Genomic DNA, 24,222 nt, shown 5'->3' with positions numbered 1-24,222 from the left:
AAAAGTTACTAAGTAGATAAAGGTAAGTTTGTTTTCCAAAGTTATAATAAAGATAAAAATAAATACAACAACGATGATTAAAAGAGAATATAGGAGTAAGTGCAAAATGGATTGGTATACTTAAAATGGTTTACTGAAACTAATTTCCTTAATCATACGAAAGCGTACATTTACGACATTATTTTTTCAAACAAAATTATTCCAGAAATAGCAAAAAAAATTAATAATCATTATCCTTTCCTGTTCACAGCAATATCAAGATTCAAATGAACCGTTATAATTTATGAGAAAATAAGTTAAAAACTATTTTATATAGTAAAATGTAAAAGTAAGCTCCATTTCTTTTTGTAATTAACGAATAAAATTAAATTTCATAATATTTTATTTATTTATTGATGGATATTTGAAACATTTTTTTTCACACAGTCATTAAATTTTAATTATTATAGTTTTAAAAAAAATTGTCCTCTGCAAAGATGTACTTATCTGTTACACGTCAGAGATTCAAAGTAAAGTACATTGGATATAACAGAGCAGAAAAGCAAAGATGGTGGTATAAAGATTAAACAAAGACGATAGAAAAGAAGGCTAAGACGGAGTCTATTTTGCAATCAAACCCCTTCTTACTTCTCTGTTTATGTATGTCTGCATATCTTTTCTTTCACAGAACAAACCCCACAATCCGCATGATCATCATCATGATGGCGATGTCCTTCTCTCTCTTTTCTCCTTACACTCTTCCCATCCATTCTTTCGTCTTTTCCTCTTTCTTTCTTCCACAAAAAATCACCCACTTCTAATCAGACAAAAACAACACTTCTTATAACTCCATCCATTTCTACAAAAATTTTCACCATAACAAACCAACACCTTCCTAACTGCCCTTCTATATCTGTCCTTTGCACCCTTTACTCATTTTCACTGCCATAATCACTTTTCCTATAATCCTGCAACCGAAAGAGGAACAAAGAAGAAACTTCTGTATCTTCACGGGTATGTTCTGTTTATTTTTATTTTTTTTTATATATAATCTTAACCGTTTTGACTTATGGGGTTCGTTTTCATTTGCAATCAGGTGCTGTATAGTTATAGCCTGAGCTGTGCCCCATTTCATAGGCAACTTTTTCTCCTTCGTTATCCCTTTTTCTTCTTCTTTCTGTTAAAAAGTGATGGAAAGGGAAGAAATTCCTGAGTTGGTAAGGATTTCTTTTACGGGTTTTCTCTCTTTAAGACTGTTCCATTGAAAATTTGGGTCTTCGGGTTCTTCGATTTTCGGTCATCACACTCCTCCGTAATTCTTAATCCTTGTAGCTTTGTTGACATGGGTTTCGCTTTTGTAGAATTCGGGTGATTCTTCTTCTCGCGAGGCTTTGGAATCCGAACAGAAGAACATGGGTACCCAGAGAATCTCTGTTTCAGATCACATAAACGCGTTTCAGTATTCAGCTGACGAAGCTGATAGCTTTGTGATTGACATGGATTCCTTCTCTTCCGCCGTCAACAAAGATAGCATCAATACTAATTCAAGAATTACAGTAAGATCCTTTTATGTTCTGTTTTAAATTGTATTTTACCACTTATATTTACTTTCTATTAATTATTTGGCACATATTGCAACCAAAACAGGATCGGTGGTGTTTTGTTCTTCTTGCAATTAGTACAATGTAGACTAATAATTGGGGCATTAATGAAAGTGAGAAGGAGAACACACACGTTATCGACTGTTGTTAAGCCTTTGCGGCCATTGAAATCGAATGTCTTTCTCAAGCTCTATTATTATTATTAATTCTCCGCCCCTCAATTCCCTCACCTTAACTATAAAATTAAGTTCAAGAAACGTTGAAATTTTGATGAAGCTATTTAATACTATCATTAAAGTTTCACCTTTATGTATCCCTTACTTAACTCACCACCCGGAGTTGACTTGTTCAGTTATTCAATATTGGCTATTAAACTCAATATTTTTTCACGTCATTGATTGATTGATTTCAACGGTACAGTTGCAGCGGAACCTTTCCAGAAAAGGATCTCAGCGTGGGGGCGACAGGAAGGTGAATGGCAATGTTACACTTCATGATAGGGATACTGTTCCAACTACATGCTCACCAAAAGGTACCATACACCATTGTCTTTGCGAAAAATTGTGAACTCGTTAATTGTATTATTCTAATCTAAACTATAGTATAGTATGTTTTGTTTTGTTTAGAATTAGATCTTCATTTGAGTCTCTTCATGTGCATGGTAATTTGCAGATAAGTATATAAAAAATATATACCACATAAAGAACATATGAGAGGATCCACATATCTTTTTGTATTTTTCTTACTATCCTGGACCGAATGATTCGCCAACTCGAGATTTGTCTTCCTGTGTGTCGTGTTGAAGATAATTTTAATAAAACTACAAACAGTCGCTTTTGTTTCTATTTTTTACAATTATGGAACTTGGGTTCATGGATATGCTTATTTGTGGACACGGGTGACAAAATTAGAGGTATCATTTAAATATTTCAGCACCAACCTGTACCTGTGATGCCAAAGTGTTTGTCCCCTGATTTTTAGGTCTTATTGCTGTATAACTCTGTCTGTTATGAATATACTATTGTTGTGAGTATCATAATCTCAGATCCAATGTAATTTAGCTTTCGGAATATAATGACATCAACATGATTAAAAGTCACACTGGGATTGCGTCCATAAAAAATTATGATGGCGGTGAAATTAGTTCGGCCTAGTCCCTGGTAGGTGGAGATTAGTTCGGGTGAAAAACAGGAAACCTACTATGAGAACATGTCAATTAATTAAAGCTCAATGAAATAGAATTCTGGGTCAACCATGTGTATTTCTACAGACATTACAGATCATGAGATTGATATTAATATTAATATCTTGTTGGTAACCCATTCTTGGGGCCACAGGTATTGTCATTATCAGAAATTGAGACAATATTGTGATGTGGGTTTTATGGAACTGCAGCTGCTCTAGCAGGATCCTGCAGGGCTGAAAAGTCAGCGACGGTAGCAGTAGGGTCCACGCAACATTCCACAAACACACAGGTTCATCATCAGATTACTATTACTGCCAGTAACATGTGCACCACCAACACCGAAAGCAAAAGTGTAACCAGAAGAAATAGTTTTAAACGACCTTCTTCTTGGCTCCTTGATCCTAGAAGAGTTCTTATTTTCTTCGCCACCTTGTAAGATTCAGCTCTTATTAGCTTCGGTACTCGTATTCTGTTCTGTCCACCCTATGTTATGTGTCTTAATTTCTCAGCTCTGAAACAGGTCAAGCATGGGAACAATGTTGCTAATATACTTCACTCTTACTATCAGCAAGCAAAGTGCAGATGAATAAGGGGGTTGAAAGCAGTTAGTTATGCCACTGATATAAATGGGACAAATGAAATGATGGGTTGTGTAAAATCTAGATCCTAGGATTGGAGCAAAACTCAGGAACAAGAATTTTGAAGACAAATTTGTAAGACTTTCAATAGGCAACTAAAATTTCCACCACCTTGACGTCAGAATCAGTTACCTGTGGGGGGCTACGAAAGGCAAATTCAATGACATACTGCACTATGATAAAGGGGGAGGAATATTTTTTTGTGTGAATGGATTACAGCAACAGATAAAGATCACATGTAAGAGAGTGCTCTATAGTTTATTTGGAGTCTCATCAAAGGGCATAGCGGTGTTGGGGATCAGAAAGTCCCTCTTTGCTCTTTCTACTCCGTCCTTATTTTTATTCCCTGTATCTTTTGTTTAGATCATGTAATGGCAAGTGAAACTTTTTCTAATGTGTGTAACTTCAATGTTTACAGTGGGAAAAAGGTAGGGGAAAGTAAACCAAAACCCATAAGAGCTACTTACCTACAAGCTACAAAAGTAGGCACAAACGGCATGCGTGCTAAAAGACGTTTTTTTTCTGTCTGGATGAAACTGTAATCCACGAGTGCCTTTTGTAGGGCCAAAGAATGTCTATATATTAGGAAACCTTTCGGAATAAACTGTGTATGGAAGATTAAGATTAATTTAGTAAGTTTTTGTCTGTTGAGTACAGTGGTCTATATAAAATGTAGCATGTCAAAGTTGGATCCTTTTCCTTAATAACCGTATTAAGATAAATGTTTTCATTGGCACAAGATATAAACAGCAATGCGAGTTTTCGATTGCGGACTTGAGGACCACCCTCAATTACTGTAAGTGTTAAAAATTTGTCCTCAACCATATTAAGAGATCAGATGGACATGAGCTAACAATTATTCTAAGGTTGCAGCAAAACTGTTAATCCGTAATCCCAGTTAGGTGAACAAACATTAGCAACCCAACCAACAAAATTTGTGAGTTATTGAATTTCACAATGGGAAAGAAAAACAAACAAACCCCTTGCTATCCACCTGCTCATGCTTTTGTGCCCGTAGGCAAGTTTGGTACACCAGCAAGTTTACATAAATAAGGTAAATGACATTAGTTGCTTGGAATGTAAGATTTTAACATGTTTAGTATGTCATGTATTTTTTCTAAAAGTGTTGCCAACCAAACTACCATAAAATATTAAACTCCACCAGATATTTTGGAAAGAAAATCGATGGCTTACATACCAATAAATATTCCCAGCATATATCAGTAAGTGCAACTAAGATCCAACAAGATAATAAAGCCAACAGTCATGGAGGGATACTTCACTATTTTGGTGGAAACAGAACTTCCTTTCCCTTGAAGGAAAAGAGCATTCTACTTACTCATTATGCTCCATGAGAATTTTCGCAAAAGGAGAAGTCGCCAGCACTCACTAAAATTTTTTAAAGCAGTTTTGCAATTCATCAGTAGGTTCACCAGACACGTTCAACTCTTTCTCAGAATCGAATTACTTGTGATACAAGCAGTTGATGGTTGCATTTCACTATATACCTGTAATGATATCTAAGACGAATCTGCTGATTGCCTTTCAAAAAAAGCCATACCTGCTGCTAGTTAGAAAAAGAATACCCCAAAAAGTAAGTGGCATATAAAATTTAGATTTAATTCCTTTAATTATAAAAATTTAATTTTTATTACTGTAGCTAAACACATCATATATATATATATATATATATATATATATATATATATATATATATATTATTTTAATCTCTTTTAGTTATTTTATATATCATTTTAAATGTTTTTTAGTTCATACCATCTAAATTTATAGAGTAAAAGAAATTAAAATCGTACGTATTGTATGAGTACTAAAAAATAATGTAGGGACTAAAAAATAATGTTTATTCAATTATAGCGATTAATCGATTAATTAACCTGAAATTTATGAGTATTCAGTAAATTCTACTATATAGCACTATACGAATTTGGTACTTTACAGTCTGTAGTTCAACGTGGGAAAAACATGTCATCTCTAATAGCGTTTTGAGATCCTTGACATGGTGCACTTGTTCTTCCTGTCATGGTACAGCCTCAACAGAACAGCAGCAGTCTCTTCTATGGCTTTTCCAGTGACATCTGTGAATAGATAGCAAAATAAGACGTCACAAGCATTTGTCTGAAAAGCTAACATTTTCCAACCCCTACATGAATTAATGTAACATCACAGATGACAGAAATGAAGACTTGAGAAGAATAAATTCGTTACCGATGACTGGCCAAAGAGGGTTCTGAGCAAAGAGCCTTCCAGCGAATTCAAGTTCCTCCCTAACATAACTCATCTCCGAATAAATACTCCTACCATCTGAACTTAATCCCATGGTTTTAGTCCTTGCACTTCTAATATTCTGCAAGACAAGAGGGTTTATAGTCAAGCCAAAAACCTTCTGTGGATCCACCTCAAACAGAGTCCTTGGCATCGCCACACCCAAAACAATGGGCACATTGGCTACCCTGTACCCCTTCTGAGCCAGATAGATGGACAAGGGCGTCTTGCCGGTGCGGGAAACGCCGGTGAGAAGAATGTCAGCCTTGGCCAGATTCTGGGGAGATGCCCCATCGTCTTGCTTGATGGTGAACTCAACAGCTTCAATCCTACGAAAGTAATCATCAGATAGGGGAAGGCCAGAAGCCCCACGAGGAAGGCCAGAGGGAGAAACACCCAAATGAGAAGCAATGGCCTCTGTGATGGGTCCCAAGACATCAGTGGAAGGCACACCCCATAACTTACATGCCTGCTTTGCAGCCATAGCCAATTGTTGATCAGCCAAAGTATACACAAGCAAAGCACCTTCCTTAGCTGCTTGCTTTGTGATCTCCAACAACTTCTCCGTGTCATCAATCTTAACCACAACATCAACAACAAAATTTATATTCTAAAAATAACTACACAAACTGTAAATCATGTACAACATCAGTCACAATTATAATTATTGACATGATTCTTCACTATGTGTGTAAATGTAAATGCAAAAATTAAAGTCATACTATGAAACGATTAAAATTAGTAAAGCAAATACTTTTATAAGATGTTTGCATTTACTTACCCCAGAAAACAAATGGGTACTGACGGGGCAGCCACGGTCGACCAAACAGTAATCGAACTGACCCAAAGCGGCGTTAACGCAATGTTCAGCTGTCCAGCCGGTTCCGTCGGAGACCATGTAGATGGACTTGATGGTCATGACATCTGCGCCGTCCAAATTAGCGGCGTCGTCTGGGTCCACCGGAAGAGGAAATTGACTTAGAGGAGTGTTGGGTTCCGGTGGTTGGGTTCGGAGACTGGAACGGTCCAATTTCTTCCCAGACCGTAAGGCTCGGGCTCTGGACCATCGGGTCAGCTGAGGGCTCCCCTTGGGTCTCCCTGAAACGGCCTTCGACCCGGTTTGGTCGTTTTGCGTGCACGCTACGATTTGAGGAACAGAGGGACATAACCGGGAAATTGGCATGGCTTACAAAGTGCTTCCGTTTTCTTCTTTCTCCTTGGCTGGGGAAAGATCAGGATAACGAAAACATTGTCAAATACCAACAATTGATTTTTTTTAGAGAAAGACGTTTGATTACCATTATTATATCGGGCTATACTTATTTTCGTAACCTACTATTTTACTTTGATAGTTTTATTAGCCAAATTTTATTTTGTTTTCATTTTATGTAACTCAGATCAACAATCTTATTAACATCAATTCTCTCTATCTTTGAAATTCGGAGCTTTGTGCAGTTTGTTTCGCTTCACATTCTTGCTTGATGAAGAGTCGTGTCAGATTCCTGAGCACCGCCACAAAATTTTCTTACTATTCTGGTCGCCCATAAAACCTTCTTGTGGGTTCTCGTTTTGGCCCAAAATTTATTATCAGTTCTGTCCCTGAGACGGATTGGTATTTTAACAGCATTCCTTTCTTTATGCACCCCTATTTCAAACAATCCTCTTATGAAACAACCACCACTAAAAAGGGAGCCTAAATAAAACCTTTTTATTATTAAATTTACAGAGTTTTATTATGATGACGAAAGCCTTTCTTATATCGTATTTATTAGATTTTAAAATAAGAAACATGACAAATCATGTGAGCAAATGTTACATAGCGAGTTTAAAAATCAATAGAAAACAAAATCAGTGCAAAATGGCAGTGGTTTGTGAGTGTTTCATAAATAGCTTTTATAGTTTCTCTTTCAGTGAAAAATATACTTAGTTTTTCCATCATCAAAGAAATTAATAGCATATTAGGTCACTAATTAATTGCAAATTACAACATTCCTTCATATGAATATAACATTTGTCTGTATAAGGTCATATATGGCTTTCCATAGACATAATTGTCTCTCACTCATGCTTAACTATATATGGAACACACCCAAATCATAATTCTTGGCCTTAACTTATTTTTACAAGGATTTAGACAGTTTTTATTTTTTAAAAGACTAGTCTTGGTAAGAAAATTTTATTTTGAAAATTTATGTTATTCATGCTCTCTTTTTTATCTATGCTAGGGCGAACGCCTCTTCACCGTTTGTCATCTCGTTTCTAAAAATAGTTCAATTTATTTTATTCCACAAATTTCATACTATGATATGGAATTTTAACAAAGAATTATGATGAAACTTGATATGATATAGGTGGGGCGAGTCTCGAGAGTGTATTTGATGTCCAGAAATGCATAAAAAAAACATTTAAGAATACACGACAATCAATGGTTATATTAACGAATCATATGATTTCAATTCAATAATAATATTTTCTCAAACCACAAACCAAATTTGAAAAATCATTGAAGATTCTAGTAACCATTTATAAAAAGATGTTTTTTTCTTTTATTGAGAAAATTTTAAAACTTGATTACATGGTGATAACAGGTGAATGCTGTAATTTTAGATGTATCTTCTTCGTATACAGACAACTTTGTAAGAGGGTTGAAACACTGAAGTGTTTCATATACAGCACTTTTATCTATGAAAAGAAAAAGAGAGGTGATATTGTTGGTACAAACAAAGTTTTACATAAGATAAAATACGAAATAGACATGAGTTTATAGTATTAAGAGATCTTTCAGTGATATTAAAAACAAATTCATGAAAACTTAATCCAATACAGACAATATTTTATTCGGTGTGGAGATCTATCTATATTGAACCTGTATCCCCTCTACTTATGAGAAACTTCGATAGGCCAATTTTGTAGCCCAACTTCTGAACATCATCTCGAACTTCTTGTCTATATTCCCCAAAGCTAAAGTTCCTGTACTCCGAATTCTCTGTGCAGCTTTCTATCACTGTATCATCAGAGGGGCAAAAGAAATATGCCATAGAGAACCTCTCTAATTTTAGGTTCGTCACAACTCGGTGTTCAAGACTCTTGTAAACTCCATTGCTCCATGCCTGCGTATAACAGATTACCAGAGCTCTAAATTAAGTTAACACAAATACGATTCACCATAAACATTTTCTGTGAGAAAGCTCTTCTTTAAGAGAAAAGATGTTGTACCTAACAGTATAAAGTTAGTTTTACATTAATCACAAATTAACGTATATGGTACCTGGAACAAGTCGCCGATGATGATTACAAGGGCATCAGGGTTTGGTTTGACTGCAATCCATTTCCCATCTTTCAAGATTTGCAAACCTCCGACGTGATCTTGATGTAAGATGGTGAGGAAAGCCGAATCTGTATGTGGCATTAGTCCGTGAACCTCAGAAGGCAAGGGGCATGGAGGATATCGATTCAATCGAATATAACAAGAGCTGGGCAAACAATTCTCCTGAAAGAAACTACACTTCTGACCCATTTTCTCGGCCAGGATATCAGCTAACGTTTTCGCCAGAATAGAAACTTGAGTAGCAAATTCTTTAATTGTTGAGCTGCAAATATAGAAACACTAATAAACTTGTAACAGTTTCTTATAAATTACATGTTTCTTTGATCACAGACAGTTCATAGTGCGGAGAAAATTTAATTGTTATTATAAATGCGGTTAAACCTTTTGTATTTTCGTAATTTTGAATTATATTTAGAGTTTAATCTTATTTTAAATTAAATTTTATTTAAATTTTAATTAAAAAAATTGTCTTTTTATTTAAATTAAAAAAATTATAATTAAATAAACTATCTGTTTAATCTATTAATTCGTGAGTTGAATGAACTTAAAATTTTTTGAATTCACTAATAAAATTAATTCACTAATGAGTTGAGCATATCTGAATGATCCTTTTTACATATTTTATTTCTTGATTGATGTGTATAATTTTTTGGACAAGATTAACTAATAAAAAGTATTCAGCATATTTTTAAATTCTTTATTATTTATAATAATATACTATTATATATATAATATTTTTTTTCTTCCGTTATAATTAATGATATTAATCTAAACAGTGCTTTCATGTCAAACTTCCCTAAACTCAGTGCATGCATAACAAAATATTTGTATTTGAATAAGTATTAAGAAGAATAAACACGACCCAATCAAAACCACGACATAATAAAAACATGATCATCAAACATCAAAATTAAGGAAAATATTTTTCTTTTTTGATAACATTCTTACATCAAGATAATTTGTAATTAATTCGTTTTGAACGAATAAAATAATAACGCTTAAATTATTATAAAAAAATTGTTAAAAAAAAAAATCATAACATATCATATAGTCCTATGATTAAATAACTAACTTGATTACCTGAAAGTGTTGGATTCGCTGAAACCCAGAATATCAGTTAGAGGAATATGGAATGCTTCAGACCAAGATAACTGCCTAATGCATGTTGCAGTGGGGGCTCCCCAACGGTAGCGATCGGCGGAAAAGTTGAAGAACTTGTTCTCTTTGCTCTTCTTCTCAAAAGGTTGCTTAAATATCTTCTCCCGTTCGACCCTCAAACAACTGAAAACATCATTGGAAATTCCATGATTAATGATCTGAAAGAAACCCAATTCTTGAGAAGCCTTCGCTATCTCAGACTTGCACTCCTCCCTCCTCCCTTCATCACTCTCTGCTAAATGATTCACACTGATCACTGGCAACTCTGTCTTCTCCACCGCCAACAGCTGATCATCATCAAAACCACTCTGTTCGTTGCTGTTTCGGGTCTTGCTCAGGAGCATCTCGTATGCCTCGTGAAGGGGTGGGTCTGAATCCGAGTCCATGCTTTGTCAGCGGTGGCCGAAAGGAGAGAATTTTCAGGATAAATCAGTTGTGTTTCTTCATTCATTTTGATAGATGGAGACAAAAAGGGATAATTAGAGAGAACCAGTAGTTGTAGCTTCCTTTTTTCTGTTCATATTTCGTCTTTGATTGAAAGGTTTCAGAGATAAAGGTACGTAGCTAGTTGCATGTCTTTAAGTTGACACAAGATTGTAGTACGAGTCATTTTCTTATCATCCGCTGCTTTTATTAATTTCTTTGACTTTACATATCCTGGTGTTCAGACCAAACTTCATCATAACTATATTTTAGAATACAATCCCATTTTGCTTACGCCGTCTTAATTAGATCTTAATTTTCAAAACTTGACCATAATTAGACCAAATTTGCGCACATATATATTATTATGACAGAAGAAAACACGGTAGCAATACACTCCGGGAGAAATTAAGAAGATGATTATTAAGAACAAATGAATTTTAAAGAATATGTAAATATGGATCAGTTTAAATACACAAAGAGATAATCATGTTGTTGGAGGAATTAAAATTATAGAGGCATAGCAGAGAAACGTGGCTCACACATATAAGGAGACTAGCCAGGAACAATGAGCAATCAGATTTGCTTTCAGCTTTGGAAATTAAAGAGAGTAATTTAGGTAGCTACATTTTCGGACTTGGTGATAATTTATAGGCTACAAGTCCCTCAATTATTATTGCTACTGATAATACCAAGGACATATATGGAAGTTGAAAGATAACAATATTTTGATAAAGTGGTTGTTGATAAATTTTATCGACAAAATTTCGTAATTAATTAACAATTGTTTATGCTCACAAATATGTATGTTAACATTTGTTAATACACATTTATAAGAAATTATGGACAAATTTTGTTTGTTGATATTTATTGATAAAAACTGAGAGTAGATCTTCTTTTCCTCTTTATTTTCTTTCTTTTTTTCAAATCTCCTCTTCGTCATCTCATCATCGTGTGAACCACTAGCTCTTTTTCTGTCTTATCTACTTTTTTCTTTTCACTTTTTCTACTAGCAACCACACTCTCTTATAATCGTTGTCATCATCGAGCCTTCGTTGTCGCCATTGATTCTAACTTTTTGCTCCTCTTCATCCATTCTCTTCTCTTTTTTTTTTCTCACTCATTTTCTATTAATATATAAAAGGTTACATCTAACTGAATGAAAAATTTGTTCAATTTATTGACGAATTTATCAACTAAAAAATTTGTTAAAAAGTCAAAATTATAATTGATCGACAAAATTCACTAATAAAATATACCATTGAATACTTTATTGATGAAAGTATTATAATTTACTAATATATATATAACCGGCAGGTTTTAATGATAAATTTATTATTAATTTAAATTATAAAATTTGTTTATAAAATTTGTCAATAGAATTATTTTTATTAATAATTATAAAAAAATAGTGAAAACTACTAAATTATTAATTTGAAGATTAATTAATCATTTTTATAATTTTTTAAAGAGTTTTTTATAGGGTTTTTTCTATTTTTTTTAGATTGAAATTAGTTTACTTATAAATTAACTCTTTTCAAATCTTCAAAAAATAAATTTAATCCTTAATTAATATATCCCGAAGTTGACAGTCTTATCCTAAGTTGTTAATGATTTCAATTTTAGCTAGGGATAATGATGGTGGCTAGATACTCCATCCATTCCTCTTATATAAATAGTTATATATGAAATATATTGGAAAACCAATTAAAAGTGATTTATTAAATTATTTTTAGTATGTGTAGGATCTTTTAGATAATTCTATTTCATAATGGATAAATAAAAAATATAATAAGACGACCTTACTTGTTTATAAATAAAATAGATCTTAAATCATACTCTTCTTCTTACAATTTATTTATTTATTTATTTATTTATATATATATATATATATATATGGAGTTTGTTAAAGTTTTTTTTTCCAGTTAATATGCAAAGTTACCGAATATTAGTAGACAAAAATACTTTTATATATTACGAATTATAAGTTTTAGCGACACCCTAATTTGTTGTTTTTGCTATGTTCGTTCATTTGTTTTCAACTTTAACAAAATAATTGATGATGTTGATGTTGATTTTTAATGGGAGGGATGTGTTATATTTTTTCTTCCCTTCTGATTGTTATTAAATTTGTAAAAAACTAAAGTCTACAATAATTTTAAAACTAAAAAAAAACAAGAAATCCCCCACCAAATGACGTTAAACCCATAATAGTTGCAAAACATTTAGTTTGTCAATACCAACTTTGATAAAATCATAGAAATGAAAGGAGTAGAAGTTAAACTATGAGTATGATGGTAACAAATCTATTAAGTTTAAAATCCAATTTAAAATTTAATGCGTTTTGTTTTTCTTAATTTCACTTCTGTGGCAAATGATAAATCAGAATCACAACATCATGTTTATATTGACCAAACAAGTTCAAGATGTGAATTGTTCAAAATAAACTTACATGATGTGATTTACTTTGGAAAGTAATTTTTTGGTCCAACTGAGAGCTTACAAGTTTATTATGACTAGTTTACTAATCTCTGATTGATTTTTAATTAACTCATATATCAATGCAGTTCTTCTTGAAAACTACTCAATATTATGCAATTTGCTTAAATCTAGAATATGTGTAATTTGTTAGAATATTTTTATTCTTTTTACAAAAATGAAATGAAAATATGATTATCAATATGAAACATTCGAAAGGGAACGAGTAGTGATCTCTTTTCTGAATAAGGGGACAGAGTCAACAACAACAATTTTTTATGTTCATAACTCTCTTGAATAATTTTTTCTTGTTAAATCATTTAGTACCATGACCAGGAGCTTCATTTTTTTTGTTGTGTTTTGACGTTGGTTCTATGTAGAAAGGTGAAAACTATATTCTCAAATATTATTTAAGCGAAAAAAATGTTTTTAGAATTATTTTTAAGAGTTGACTTTAAAAATCCATTTTCTGGACAATGACTTACCCCTTCCGGAATCCCCTTTCCACATAACGATTTTTCTCTTCTGGAAAATATTTCCAGATAACTTAATAGTCAAAATATCAAATCTTTATGAAAATAAACTACTAATTCTAAAATTTTAAATCAAAATTTAATAACAATCAAAAGGGAAAAGATATAACACAACCCTCCAATCAAAAATAAACATTAACATCATCAATTATTTTGTTATTAAAGTGGAAAACAAATGAACAAACAGAGCAAGAGCAACAAATTGCGGTATCATAGGTTATTGTGTGTGGGTGAGAGAGAAGACAGAGATGAGAAAAAAACAAATTGGATAACTGGGGAAGATGGATTAAGATTAGATGAGTGTTTCTGGTTTTTAGGGATGAAAAAAATAATGTTAGAGTGAGAGAGATGAAAGATAAAGAATTGAGAGGAACGAGGGATTAGAGTGGGGTGAATAAGGGTTTGAGAATTTTTTTATTTTTTTTTAGTTTTGAGAATGAAAATTATTAAAATACCCTTGATCTTAAAACTTAGAATCCATAATATATAAATGTATTTTTGTCTAGTAAAACTCGATATACTTTGCTAAAATGTACCAATTAACAAAAGAACATACTTATGTTAGCAAACCCTTGTATATATATATATATATATATATAAGATTACATGGTTGAAGTGGGAAATTCTCCGTCATTTATACAAATTAAATATGTCCAAATATTAGTTTTTTTTACAATTATATATTAAAAAATATAAATTTGATGCGTGGTAATTAAAATATAAATATATTAAAGAATAACTTCATTTGTCCATAATATGATTTGTGGTTGAAATATATGTTTTCACGTGGGAATAGTAGTTAGGTGGGTAAAGATCATCTATGGGACGTCTTGACGTCTTGATTGAATGATGAGTTGCTCCAAAGACTTTGAATACACTGAAGCACCTTGTTCACGACATAACTATACTCATAATATTCGAACCAATCTGTTGCTTACGTATGTTTCGCTGATGTTAACAACTCATCATGCGTGACACGTTTTACAACTTTAAGGAAATATTTTCTGGCCACTATACAATGTGATAAAAGAGAATCGACACATGTTTTTACACAATTGAAGTGTGAAAAATGGCATTAACCCAAATACGAAAAGAGTTATCTTTTCTTAGGATTGAGTTTCTTGATCCATTTAGAAAACAACTTTTGAGTTGTGAAAATACAATTAAAATCATGAGGTTTGAAGAAATAAGAGGTCAAGTTTTGTGCACGTATATGCTTTGATCATATGGTGGATATTTATTTTGTACACATCATTGATATGGAGACTGCAACAATATACATGAATGAACAGAGAGAGAGAGGCAGATGTGAGATGCAAAACATAAAAAAGTAATGATATGGCAATATATATTTATATTTATTTAACATATATTACAAAAATAAAATAATTGTAAGAAAAGTAAATTTTTACATTTTAAGAAAGAATAAAAAATTTTTAAAAAAAATATCATATAAAAAATTATGTATATTAAATAACAATGACAGATAGATTTTATTAGACTATCAAACTAGACTCCGTCAAAAGTCACATCAAGTCAGTAAAATTTAACCTTAATTTTTTAATAGTTTACTTACGAATTTGTTTTTGATACTATTTTAAAAGATCTCATATCAAGAGATATCTTGTTTATATAAACTTATGTTTATTTTTTATTTTATTTAACGTGGGATTTTATCTATACGTAAGCTTTCATGAGTGACGTGTGAAAATCTATGTTTCTGTTGCTCCACTGCAGAACAATAGCCCTCCTACTTCAATTCATGTAGATAAGGTTTCCCGGTTTAACCAAGTAACAATTTCTTAATTAATCTCATTATCAGTCATTGCTATGGTTAACCAATATATAACTCAAGTTATAAACATTTAATCAAATTATCTATTCAGATAGTTAATAAGCATAGGGCTATAGAAATATACGTGTATATACTTTATTTTATATGAATTTTAATGGTTGAAATAAATAGTATATGTAAAATATTAATAAAAACTTATTATTATATATCATTATTAAGGTTTTGCTGATTAAAATAATTATCTTATATAAAATAAAGATAAAAATTATAAAACATGTGTTTCCCATGAGTAAAAGAAGAGAAAAAATATTTTACCTCATGTATAGAAAATAATAATGAAAGTTAAAATGAAAAGAAAACATATATAATAAATTAAAGTTGAAATTTAACATTTAAAAATACATTTTTTTCATTCAAACAAGTTTTGTAATTAAAAAAAAGAACAAATAATTGAAATAACCTTCAAAACATAGTTTTATGTCTACAGTGATCATTAATGTGTATTCTGTGAGGTTAGACACGGAAACAAGTACGTCGACAAGTAATGTTATTTAAAAATAATAGGGAAGATAAGAATGACAAAAAACAAGTAAGAAACTGATAATAGAATTAGATAAAAGAAACATAAATAAATGTTAGTAATATATGTGTTTTTTTTCTCTCTTTACAATGATCACATGTTGGAGTAAGCACGATTGAATGATGTGCTGGGTATATATATAGATATATATATATATATATATATATATATATATATATATATATATTATATATTATATATATATATATATATATATATATATATATATAAACACTAACTCTAAAAATAAATCCTAAAGCTTACTTTTATAATATTTTGTTATTAAAAAATTAGTTTAATAATAAGTGGTACATAGAATATATCAGCCTGTTTATTTTTGGATGAACGGATTCCAGTAAAGAGTAAATGATGAGGTAAACACTTTTTTCAAACTTTCTCAAAAAGTTAAACAAGTTAATTTTAATAAATTAATCAAATTGCAAGAGTTTTCGGAAAAGAATTGACTTGAGGTGTAGTTGGGCCAACTTTGTGGGCTGCTATTGAAAGCCCAATAAAAGTAACTCTCGAACCAAACTAGTCTCCTTTTTTTTTCTCCCTAAATTCAATGCATACCAATTCTATGCACACTATGATGAACCCAATGATTTTAAGACTTTTTTTAGCTAGTCTTGTAGAGAATACAGTCTAAACATGACCGCGATGAGTAAATGAGAAAAATTAATTGATTAAATGCCTGGAAATTATAAGGTGTATTTATCAAACATTCAACACTACCCAAATTTTAATCTTACCGAAAATTTTCTATTTCTCCAAGTTTATATAATTAATGCTAAGTTCATATTTATATAACATACTAAATATCAACTAGTTTGAGTAATTTAGTCAACGCATAAATATGTTCATGTTTTATTGTCATAATTTTGACTTTTTTCCTCTGTTGTTCATATGCTACAGAGGATAGACGAGCTAATTTTAAGATAACATATTTTTAATATAACATAATGACAATTTTAAAATATAAAACACATATTTATACAAAAATATTTAATGTCACATCATTTAAAAAATATTCACGTAACATTTTCCTTAACAATGTCTTCTCAATTTAACAGTGGTTTATTTGATTCAATTTTACAAAAACAAAGACCCAATTGATACGAAAAAAAGGAGGGGATCAATTTGAGATTTTAGACGAAAATATAAATCTACTAAGACATTAAACCTTTAGTTTATTAACTGTTTTTGTAATTTAATGGAAATTTTTTAAGAAAATATAAAGAGATTTCTATTTGATTATGTTGTATTTCAACAAAAGATATAGTTTTTTTGGAAAAGAGACATTTATAAATAAAGATAACTCTAAACAGATGGGGTTAGATTTCGATACTTAAATCATTATTGGCTTTAAGTCTTATTATTTTATTCACCTCATTTTTTTTTTTGGCTGTTGACTTTGACACTAAAGAAAATATTGTAATCCTGGAGTTAATTAAAAATTCAGGTGAAATGTATCCAATAGTATAAAAGAAATAATAAGAATTGGTAATAGTTATATATTATTATAAACTAGGCTAATGACAGCGACAATATAGGCTTTTGAGTAGATTTGATGGGATTTGAAAGGATTTGAAGATGATTTTTTTTGTTATTTATTTGAGTGAATTTGGAGATAAATGAGAGTGAATTTATAAATGAATTTTTTAAATTTGTCACGTCAATACAATTCTATACTAATTCTCATAAATTTTATTTCCAAATTTACTCAAATAAACGACAAAAAAAATTATCTTCAAACCCTCTAAAATCCTCTCAAATTCACTCTCTCAAATCCACTCAAAAAAACAAGTGCTAAGTGTTGACGATGGAGTGTACGAAAGAAGCTAGGCGATCTCGCAGTGAAAGGAGTCTTTTTTTCAAGTTTGTGTTCTACAATCAAGATCTTCAAGTGACGCTAGGATTATAAGATTTTTAAGTTTGACTCCTTTTATTAGTCATTATGTTTGATCTCTTATGACGTAAATTTTAAAATTTATGTTTGGCCATATATTTCAGATGTAAATTTATACAGAGGGATTAGAGATAAATCTCAATAATTTATTTACAGAAGTATTATCGCACATATATTAACTCTTACATTCATTGATTGGATGTAAATTCTTAGACATAATAACTCCATTTTATTTTATGTTAATGATATTTCTAATTCTAATGAAAATTCAGCAAAATAGAATAAAAACAACTTAAAAAAAATACTAATAAAATATAAAAACGAAAATATTAGTACACGGAGAATATGATATTTAAAGAATAAAATTTGTTAAAACACTTATAAAAATAATTCTAGAACAGAAGAAAGGAAAGAGTGAAGTAAAAAGAAGAAAAAAGGAAGGAGTGAAATAAAAAGAAGAAAAAAAATAGAAATCAAAATTAATTATAGAATAATAATCACAACTAATTATTCTATTTTTTCCTAAATAAAATTATATTTTATTGAAAAATATTTTAACTCATTAAATATAACTTTTAATATTAATAAAAATTAACCAACGTTGATAATAATTTAATTAATTTTTATTTTCAAACTATAATTGACTTAATAGAGGTATAATAGTACTAATAATTTTTTTTTAGACCTTTTTTCTCTTAAACGTAATTATATAATTAATTTAACAAAGATATATTAGTATTGAAAAAAATCTTTAAGACCTTTTTTTATTAAACATAGTGGTACTATATTAAGTATACCGATCGAAATTGATTGTCATTAAGCAGATACTAATAGGTCAAATTGATTTAAAATATATGACATTAATAATTAATTATTAGGTTTGATTACCTAAAATATATTGCAGTAATGGTTAATCAATGGATTTGGTTGTTACAAGACTTATAAGTAGACAACTCATCTCCAGGTACAATGATCTTTGACTATCGCAATAAAGACTTCTTTGTGAAACATATCTGACTTGAGCGTCGGACTGTCTTCTACATATCAACGACCCATTGGAGTGGATCGCGTTCTCGGAAAGGATTGAAGATCAAAAGATAATTGAGTAAGGAAGGACGACCGACCCTCACCAATTCAACCGAAACAATAGTTGTATAATTAAATTTAACAAAAGAAATATTAGTATTACTTTTTTTTAAACCTTTTCTTTTCTTTACCTGTTTCATCTTTGAACTCACCCTCTGTGAGACTCTTGATGAAGATTAAGTCCTTAATAGCTTTCGTTTTGGAGAAGAAGAAAGAAGCCTCCATATAAAAACAAAAAACTTTAGCACTTTTTATTTGAAAAAAATAAGTTAATTGGGCTAACCTCTACAAACCAAACTATTTTTTTAAATTTATTTTATTTAAAAAATAAAGAAAACAACACGTATTAGACACATGTCACCATACATGTTAACATATCTAATGCTAAATTCACAATTTGTTTAACATGATGAATAAAGTTTAACTCTATGAAAAAATAGAAACTAAAATCAATAATTTTAAGATACATTGACCAAATAGTATCAAAGTTTCTATCAGAGAGAATTTCCAATTTTACTTTATTTAAGGGGATAGCAGAAATATTTTTGAACTTACGAAAATATTTTATTGTTTAAATACAATAATTTAAAAAATAAAGCATTAACTTAAATATAATGAAAATGTAAAAGATAACAATAATAATTAAAAAAAAAAAAAACTCGAATTCGCGGAGCATGGAAGACCCGAATTTAGATGGGAACTGTGGCAAGAGAGCATTCGATTGGGGAGTTTGGGTCAACAGAGAGAAAGCAGGGAACAGAAGAAAAAGAAAGCCTCAACGTTTTCGGCGTCATGGATCCGCTGCCGGCAGCGCTCCGGTGGCGCACGACCGCCATCCCATTCCTCTTGGCGGTCCTCCTTTTATCCTCCGTTTCCCCTTCGCGCGCAATCTACTGCGACGAAGATGATTGCTACGATCTGCTTGGGTCAGCTAACATTTCTTTTCTTCCTTCAATTGTCTTTAACCTAAGCTTTATTTCTCACTGTAACGCTCCCTCTTCTCATTCGCAGGGTTTCTCAGAGTGCCAATGCTTCCGAAATCAAGAAAGCTTACTACAAACTCTCCTTGAAGCAGTACGTGTTTCTCCTTTGAACTCTCTCTCTTACTCTCTTTTTTTAATATAATAACTGCTTTCTCAATGGTTTCGTGTTTGATTCAGTCATCCAGATAAGAACCCTGATCCCGAATCGCGAAAGCTGTTTGTTAAAATCGCCAATGCTTACGAGGTGCTTTGGTGTTCTTGCTTCTTCTTCTTCTTCTTCTTCTTTTTTTCAATGATTTGGATGTAGGAATATGTATCTGTTAAAATTGAACCTTGTGTAATGCGGAGTAAATTGAAATCTGACCACACTGATCTATATTTGGTTAGGTGTTGGTTCTGATGCTAATGATAGTTATATAACTTTACAGATTTTGAAGGACGAGGCCACGCGCGAACAATATGATTATGCAATTGCACATCCAGAGGAGGTGTTTAGATTTTTTATAGAAAGTTTGGTTTACTTTTAAATTTTGGGTCAATATCCCTGACTTTTCATCTCTGTTCTTTTAGTGTTTGTTGAAGTAGAGCTGTGTTTTCATCTATTGATTTCAGGTGCTTTATAATACTGCACGCTACTATCGGGCATACTATGGTCACAAGACGGTGAGATTTGTTGGTTTACAATTTGAATTTTGGATAGATTTATTAGAAATTACTGATTTTTGCAAGTGAGTCTCATTTTTAGTACTTACGTACTTTTTTTACCTGTCAGGATCCTCGAGCTGTGTTGGTTGGCCTTCTTATTATTCTTTCAGGTTTTCAATATCTAAATCAATCAACAAGGTATAATCAGGTATTGTGATATATTTAATATCATATGATGTATCATTAAACTCCCCTGATGTGAAAATGTACCATATGATTGTGTAATGTCAAAATTCAGGAATATAGAACTTTCTTATGTAAAATGTACTTATACAATTCTCTAATTGGCTATCTAAAGGTTGAAGAGCTGTGCTCGTGGTGTTAAAGATTGTATTTTGGTAGCCCACTAAGGTCGTATGGTGTTAGTGCCTTTGGGTTGTTTGAACCTCATTCCTACCATTGTACACACAAAAAAAAGATTGTACTTACCTGACTTATGCCCAGTTAAGGGTTTTGGAAAATCTATTAGCATGGAAAGTAAGTAGGTCAAGAAGTCAAGAGTTGCCGGTCCAAAGTTTTAGGGTGAATTTTCTGTTCCATACATGTCCTATGAATCCAATCATCACTGCCACTAGAATGTTTTACCATGATTTAGTCTTAGATGCATGCATAAGATTTAAAATAGGTCAGGGCTGTGCCAATTTCTTTTGGTGGATAGATATATATGACATTGCTTTTGTGCAGATTGCTTAGTTTGTTATTTGTACAAGGTGCTTTTGAAAGATTAAGATTTTTACGTTCATTGCACTACTTTTCTGTGTTTAGGCTGTAGCCATGGTCAAGAAGACACCTGCATATAAAAATAAACTAAGGGCATTGGAACTTGAACGCAGTGGAGGGATTACAAACAAGAAGAAGAGTCAGAAGAATACGGTCAAGTAGGCCATCATTCTCATTTTTTATGAGTCTGTATTTGTTTCAGGTTTTGCAAATTATTCCCAGGAATATGAAGTTTGGAATATAATTTTTCTGTGTTAAGTTTTAAAAAATTTCCCTTACGTAGTTGATTCCTATGAATGAATTGTCTTCATAGTTTGCTTAGATTTCATTCCTATGTGATTGTGGACGCCAGCATATACTCCAACTAATAACTTTCTTTCCCACTTTATATATATATATATATATATATATATATATATATATATTTGATTGTTGAAAACATTCATCAGGATATTTAAGCTTAACCAAACATGTCGTTTAGTTTGCGCAGGAAGGCTATTCTTGGGAATTTAAGTACATTGCCTTGATATAAATTCCACCGATATTAGTTGTACGTAATTTCCTAAAATGTTTTTCAGTTGCACCTATATCTAGTTTCCAGTGACCTGTTCAAATTGGTTCTCCACCTTGAAAACTCTTATTTCCTCTTTTAAATCAGTTTGTCTGTCATCTGTAAGATTGTGCTTTGTTGACTGCGACTTCTTTACTTCCTGCACAAAATGATACAATGTGGGGAATATATGTATGCAGGAAAGTGGAGCAAGACCTTAGCAATGAACTCGACCTGCAGATAACTGGAGCTGAAAGGGCCTCTGTGTGGAAACTTCTTGGTGTCCGCTTTGTTCTATTACCTTATACCTTAGGCAAGGTTAGAGTTCAATCTTTATCTAGAAAATGCAGTTACTACTGTGAATCTTTCATTTCTCTATTTTAATTCAAGGTAGCATATATGAATTTCTGTACCACGAATAGTGCTGAATCTTGAAAATTAATATTTTAGCATGTGAAATTTACTGATGAATTCTGTTTCCATTCAGCTGCTACTGTGGTCTGCCTGCTGGTTTTGGAGATACAGAGTGAAGAAACACTCTTATTCTTGGGAGGATGCTTCTTATCTGACACAACGATCCCTTGGTATTCCTCTCGATAGATGGAGACATATTGGTAAATTATATTATCTACGATGAACCTTCTTTTAGACACCATGGACATAGGGGAAGGGAATTATGTGTAGTTTTTTTGGTTTACTTGTTTTGGATTCTACTAGGTGGCCTAACCTACTACTATGCATATTAATGGTTCTTATTTGGTGCTGTTATTAATAGATGAAGCAACAAAGGAAGATCTTGTGCTCAAACGCTTATGGGAGAAATCGAATATGGAGAGCTATGTAGCAGAGATGCGGAAAGAATCAAAACGCAGAAGATAGCTGCATTAGTGGCCTCGTCTGCTGCATTTAAAGTTCTAAATTTGGTTTTAATTATGAAATTGAACTGAACGACGAAGTGACAATTAAAGTTAAAATTGGAAAGCTGCTAATTGATTTGGAGGAGGAGGGGTAATAGAAGCAGAATTATTCATTTCAACCACGAAATCGTGGAGTCATAAACAAAGTTTAGTGAGTTTAAACATGTCTCTGACAGCCTGTAAACAGTGAACACTAAAGAATACCGCATTCATTTTATTTTATTTTTTTGTTTCAAAGTCAGGTATTTAAGCCTTACTCCCTCGATAATCGGATGTTCGGTAGTGGTTTTGTGCAACAATTTTAATGACATTATATGAATTCTCGGCATGTTACAGTAGAGTTTTGACTTAATGTATGTGTCTGAAATTGTTATCCTTCCACTCTTCCTGTTGTAGTATATCGCGACTAGCGTTGCTTTCCTCGGCTTAAGATTCCCAGTGTTGCTTACTGGGTCTGATTGGCCAGTTGGTGAGGTGGTGAATGATTTGCTAGATCATCTCTTAACTAGAGTGTTAAATCTAATACATCAATCTAATAAAAGAATTCATTTTGAACATGTCACATATCATGATAATTAAATTAGTTTTTAAAATTGCAAAATATTAAAATACAAACGAGAATTATAAATGTACCAGTTTTTTAGGATTTTATTATTAAAGTAAAATTGGAAAGAGAGTTTTAAAAATGATATAACAATAAAATTTAGATTGCTTTCATTCATGTTAGCTAAGAGATAAAACAAATTAAAACTTATATAAGATTCAATTGTTTTAAAAAAATTATATTAGAAACCTATCGGTATCCATGGTGTAAATCTTAAAATTAATAATAAGAGCTTACATAAGATTACCTAAATTATAACTATACAATATAATATTTTAATGATTAAATTAATATTTTAAGTTTAAAAAAATTAAAGTAAAAAAGTATGAATTTTTATGAAATTTCATTATCAAAAGAAAAGTTATAAAAAATATAATATAAATGGTTTTAAAATAAAGTAACACGCATATAAAATAAAATAAGAAAACGAGACTAAGTTGCTGTATTTACAATATTGTGAGGGGGTGACACGTTGATGACATTACATTCTCTTAACACTAGATAACAACGTGGATAACAGTCCATGAGTACAGTTAATATTTTTAATTCGCTAGCTCGGTTTGATGCCTAATTAATCAAATTGGTGAACTAAAAGTGGATTAGTACGTTAGTTAGTTTTTTTAATTAAAACAAAAAACAATTTCAAAGTTATTTTTTCGTATTATCTTATTTAAAGGGTATAAATATAATACATATAAATTAAATTTCAATTGTTACTTATATTAGAATGATTTATGACTTAAAAATACCAACTATAGAGTAATTT

At 31.3% G+C, this 24,222-nt stretch overlaps 4 protein-coding genes across 6 annotated transcripts; 2 read left to right on the top strand and 2 right to left on the bottom strand.

Annotated features, from left to right (window-relative positions):
• Nucleotides 1-600: 600 nt before the first annotated feature.
• Nucleotides 601-4,058, top strand: LOC124832411 (uncharacterized). Its single transcript, XM_047306613.2, has 6 exons — nucleotides 601-993; nucleotides 1,076-1,196; nucleotides 1,341-1,535; nucleotides 2,001-2,112; nucleotides 2,976-3,198; nucleotides 3,287-4,058. The coding sequence occupies exons 2-6, from the start codon at nucleotides 1,170-1,172 to the stop codon at nucleotides 3,354-3,356; spliced, it is 627 nt and encodes a 208-aa protein (XP_047162569.1). The 5' UTR covers nucleotides 601-993; nucleotides 1,076-1,169; the 3' UTR covers nucleotides 3,357-4,058.
• Nucleotides 4,059-4,362: 304 nt separating this feature from the next.
• RP1 (PPDK regulatory protein) lies at nucleotides 4,363-7,125 on the bottom strand. Of its 3 annotated transcripts, none has more exons than XM_088096299.1 (4): nucleotides 6,469-7,125; nucleotides 5,631-6,264; nucleotides 5,362-5,500; nucleotides 4,363-4,968 (listed from the first exon to the last, which is right to left on the bottom strand). In XM_088096299.1, exons 1-3 carry the CDS (start codon nucleotides 6,868-6,870, stop codon nucleotides 5,397-5,399), a joined length of 1,140 nt encoding a protein of 379 aa, XP_087952425.1. In that variant the 5' UTR covers nucleotides 6,871-7,125; the 3' UTR covers nucleotides 4,363-4,968; nucleotides 5,362-5,396. The 3 variants fall into 3 exon arrangements, with proteins under 3 accessions (XP_087952425.1, XP_087952426.1, XP_087952424.1); XM_088096300.1 differs by having other exon boundaries at nucleotides 4,363-4,946; XM_088096298.1 differs by lacking the exon at nucleotides 4,363-4,968 and having other exon boundaries at nucleotides 5,246-5,500; nucleotides 6,469-7,122.
• A 1,417-nt stretch (nucleotides 7,126-8,542) lies between these two features.
• Nucleotides 8,543-10,559, bottom strand: LOC124832405 (gibberellin 2-beta-dioxygenase 8-like). Its single transcript, XM_047306607.2, has 3 exons — nucleotides 10,096-10,559; nucleotides 8,956-9,277; nucleotides 8,543-8,797 (listed from the first exon to the last, which is right to left on the bottom strand). Exons 1-3 carry the CDS (start codon nucleotides 10,557-10,559, stop codon nucleotides 8,543-8,545), a joined length of 1,041 nt encoding a protein of 346 aa, XP_047162563.2.
• A 9,099-nt stretch (nucleotides 10,560-19,658) lies between these two features.
• Nucleotides 19,659-23,204, top strand: LOC124832413 (Chaperone DnaJ-domain superfamily protein). The gene is made up of 10 exons (XM_047306616.2): nucleotides 19,659-19,903; nucleotides 19,989-20,051; nucleotides 20,138-20,204; nucleotides 20,389-20,448; nucleotides 20,573-20,623; nucleotides 20,733-20,813; nucleotides 21,431-21,543; nucleotides 22,136-22,253; nucleotides 22,423-22,549; nucleotides 22,711-23,204. The coding sequence occupies exons 1-10, from the start codon at nucleotides 19,671-19,673 to the stop codon at nucleotides 22,812-22,814; spliced, it is 1,017 nt and encodes a 338-aa protein (XP_047162572.1). The 5' UTR covers nucleotides 19,659-19,670; the 3' UTR covers nucleotides 22,815-23,204.
• Nucleotides 23,205-24,222: the final 1,018 nt, after the last annotated feature.

This window comes from Vigna umbellata, chromosome 8, assembly GCF_029865625.1.
Source record: "Vigna umbellata cultivar VRB3 chromosome 8, Vumbellata_1.0, whole genome shotgun sequence".
Classification (NCBI taxonomy): domain Eukaryota; kingdom Viridiplantae; phylum Streptophyta; class Magnoliopsida; order Fabales; family Fabaceae; genus Vigna; species Vigna umbellata.
Note: the sequence above shows the minus strand (reverse complement) of the source record. Positions and strands in the feature narration are given on the sequence as shown.

What these genes read in the sequence shown, in the direction of transcription:
- LOC124832411 (XM_047306613.2), top strand. Translation starts at nt 1,170, where the DNA reads ATGGAAAGGGAAGAAATTCCTGAGTTG. An exon ending in ATACTAATTCAAGAATTACA is followed by an intron (nt 1,536 to 2,000) that starts GTAAGATCCTTT and finishes TCAACGGTACAG; the next exon opens with TTGCAGCGGAACCTTTCCAG. An exon ending in AACTACATGCTCACCAAAAG is followed by an intron (nt 2,113 to 2,975) that starts GTACCATACACC and finishes ATGGAACTGCAG; the next exon opens with CTGCTCTAGCAGGATCCTGC.
- RP1 (XM_088096299.1), bottom strand. Translation starts at nt 6,870, where the DNA reads ATGCCAATTTCCCGGTTATGTCCCTCTGTTCCTCAAATCGTAGCGTGC. An exon ending in GTACCCATTTGTTTTCTGGG is followed by an intron (nt 6,265 to 6,468) that starts GTAAGTAAATGC and finishes GTTGTGGTTAAG; the next exon opens with ATTGATGACACGGAGAAGTT. An exon ending in CCCTCTTTGGCCAGTCATCG is followed by an intron (nt 5,501 to 5,630) that starts GTAACGAATTTA and finishes ATCTATTCACAG; the next exon opens with ATGTCACTGGAAAAGCCATA.
- LOC124832405 (XM_047306607.2), bottom strand. Translation starts at nt 10,559, where the DNA reads ATGGACTCGGATTCAGACCCACCCCTTCACGAGGCATACGAGATGCTC. An exon ending in AGCGAATCCAACACTTTCAG is followed by an intron (nt 9,278 to 10,095) that starts GTAATCAAGTTA and finishes CTATATTTGCAG; the next exon opens with CTCAACAATTAAAGAATTTG. An exon ending in TCATCGGCGACTTGTTCCAG is followed by an intron (nt 8,798 to 8,955) that starts GTACCATATACG and finishes TGTTATACGCAG; the next exon opens with GCATGGAGCAATGGAGTTTA.
- LOC124832413 (XM_047306616.2), top strand. Translation starts at nt 19,671, where the DNA reads ATGGGAACTGTGGCAAGAGAGCATTCGATTGGGGAGTTTGGGTCAACA. An exon ending in CAATTGCACATCCAGAGGAG is followed by an intron (nt 20,449 to 20,572) that starts GTGTTTAGATTT and finishes TATTGATTTCAG; the next exon opens with GTGCTTTATAATACTGCACG. An exon ending in CGATAGATGGAGACATATTG is followed by an intron (nt 22,550 to 22,710) that starts GTAAATTATATT and finishes TGTTATTAATAG; the next exon opens with ATGAAGCAACAAAGGAAGAT.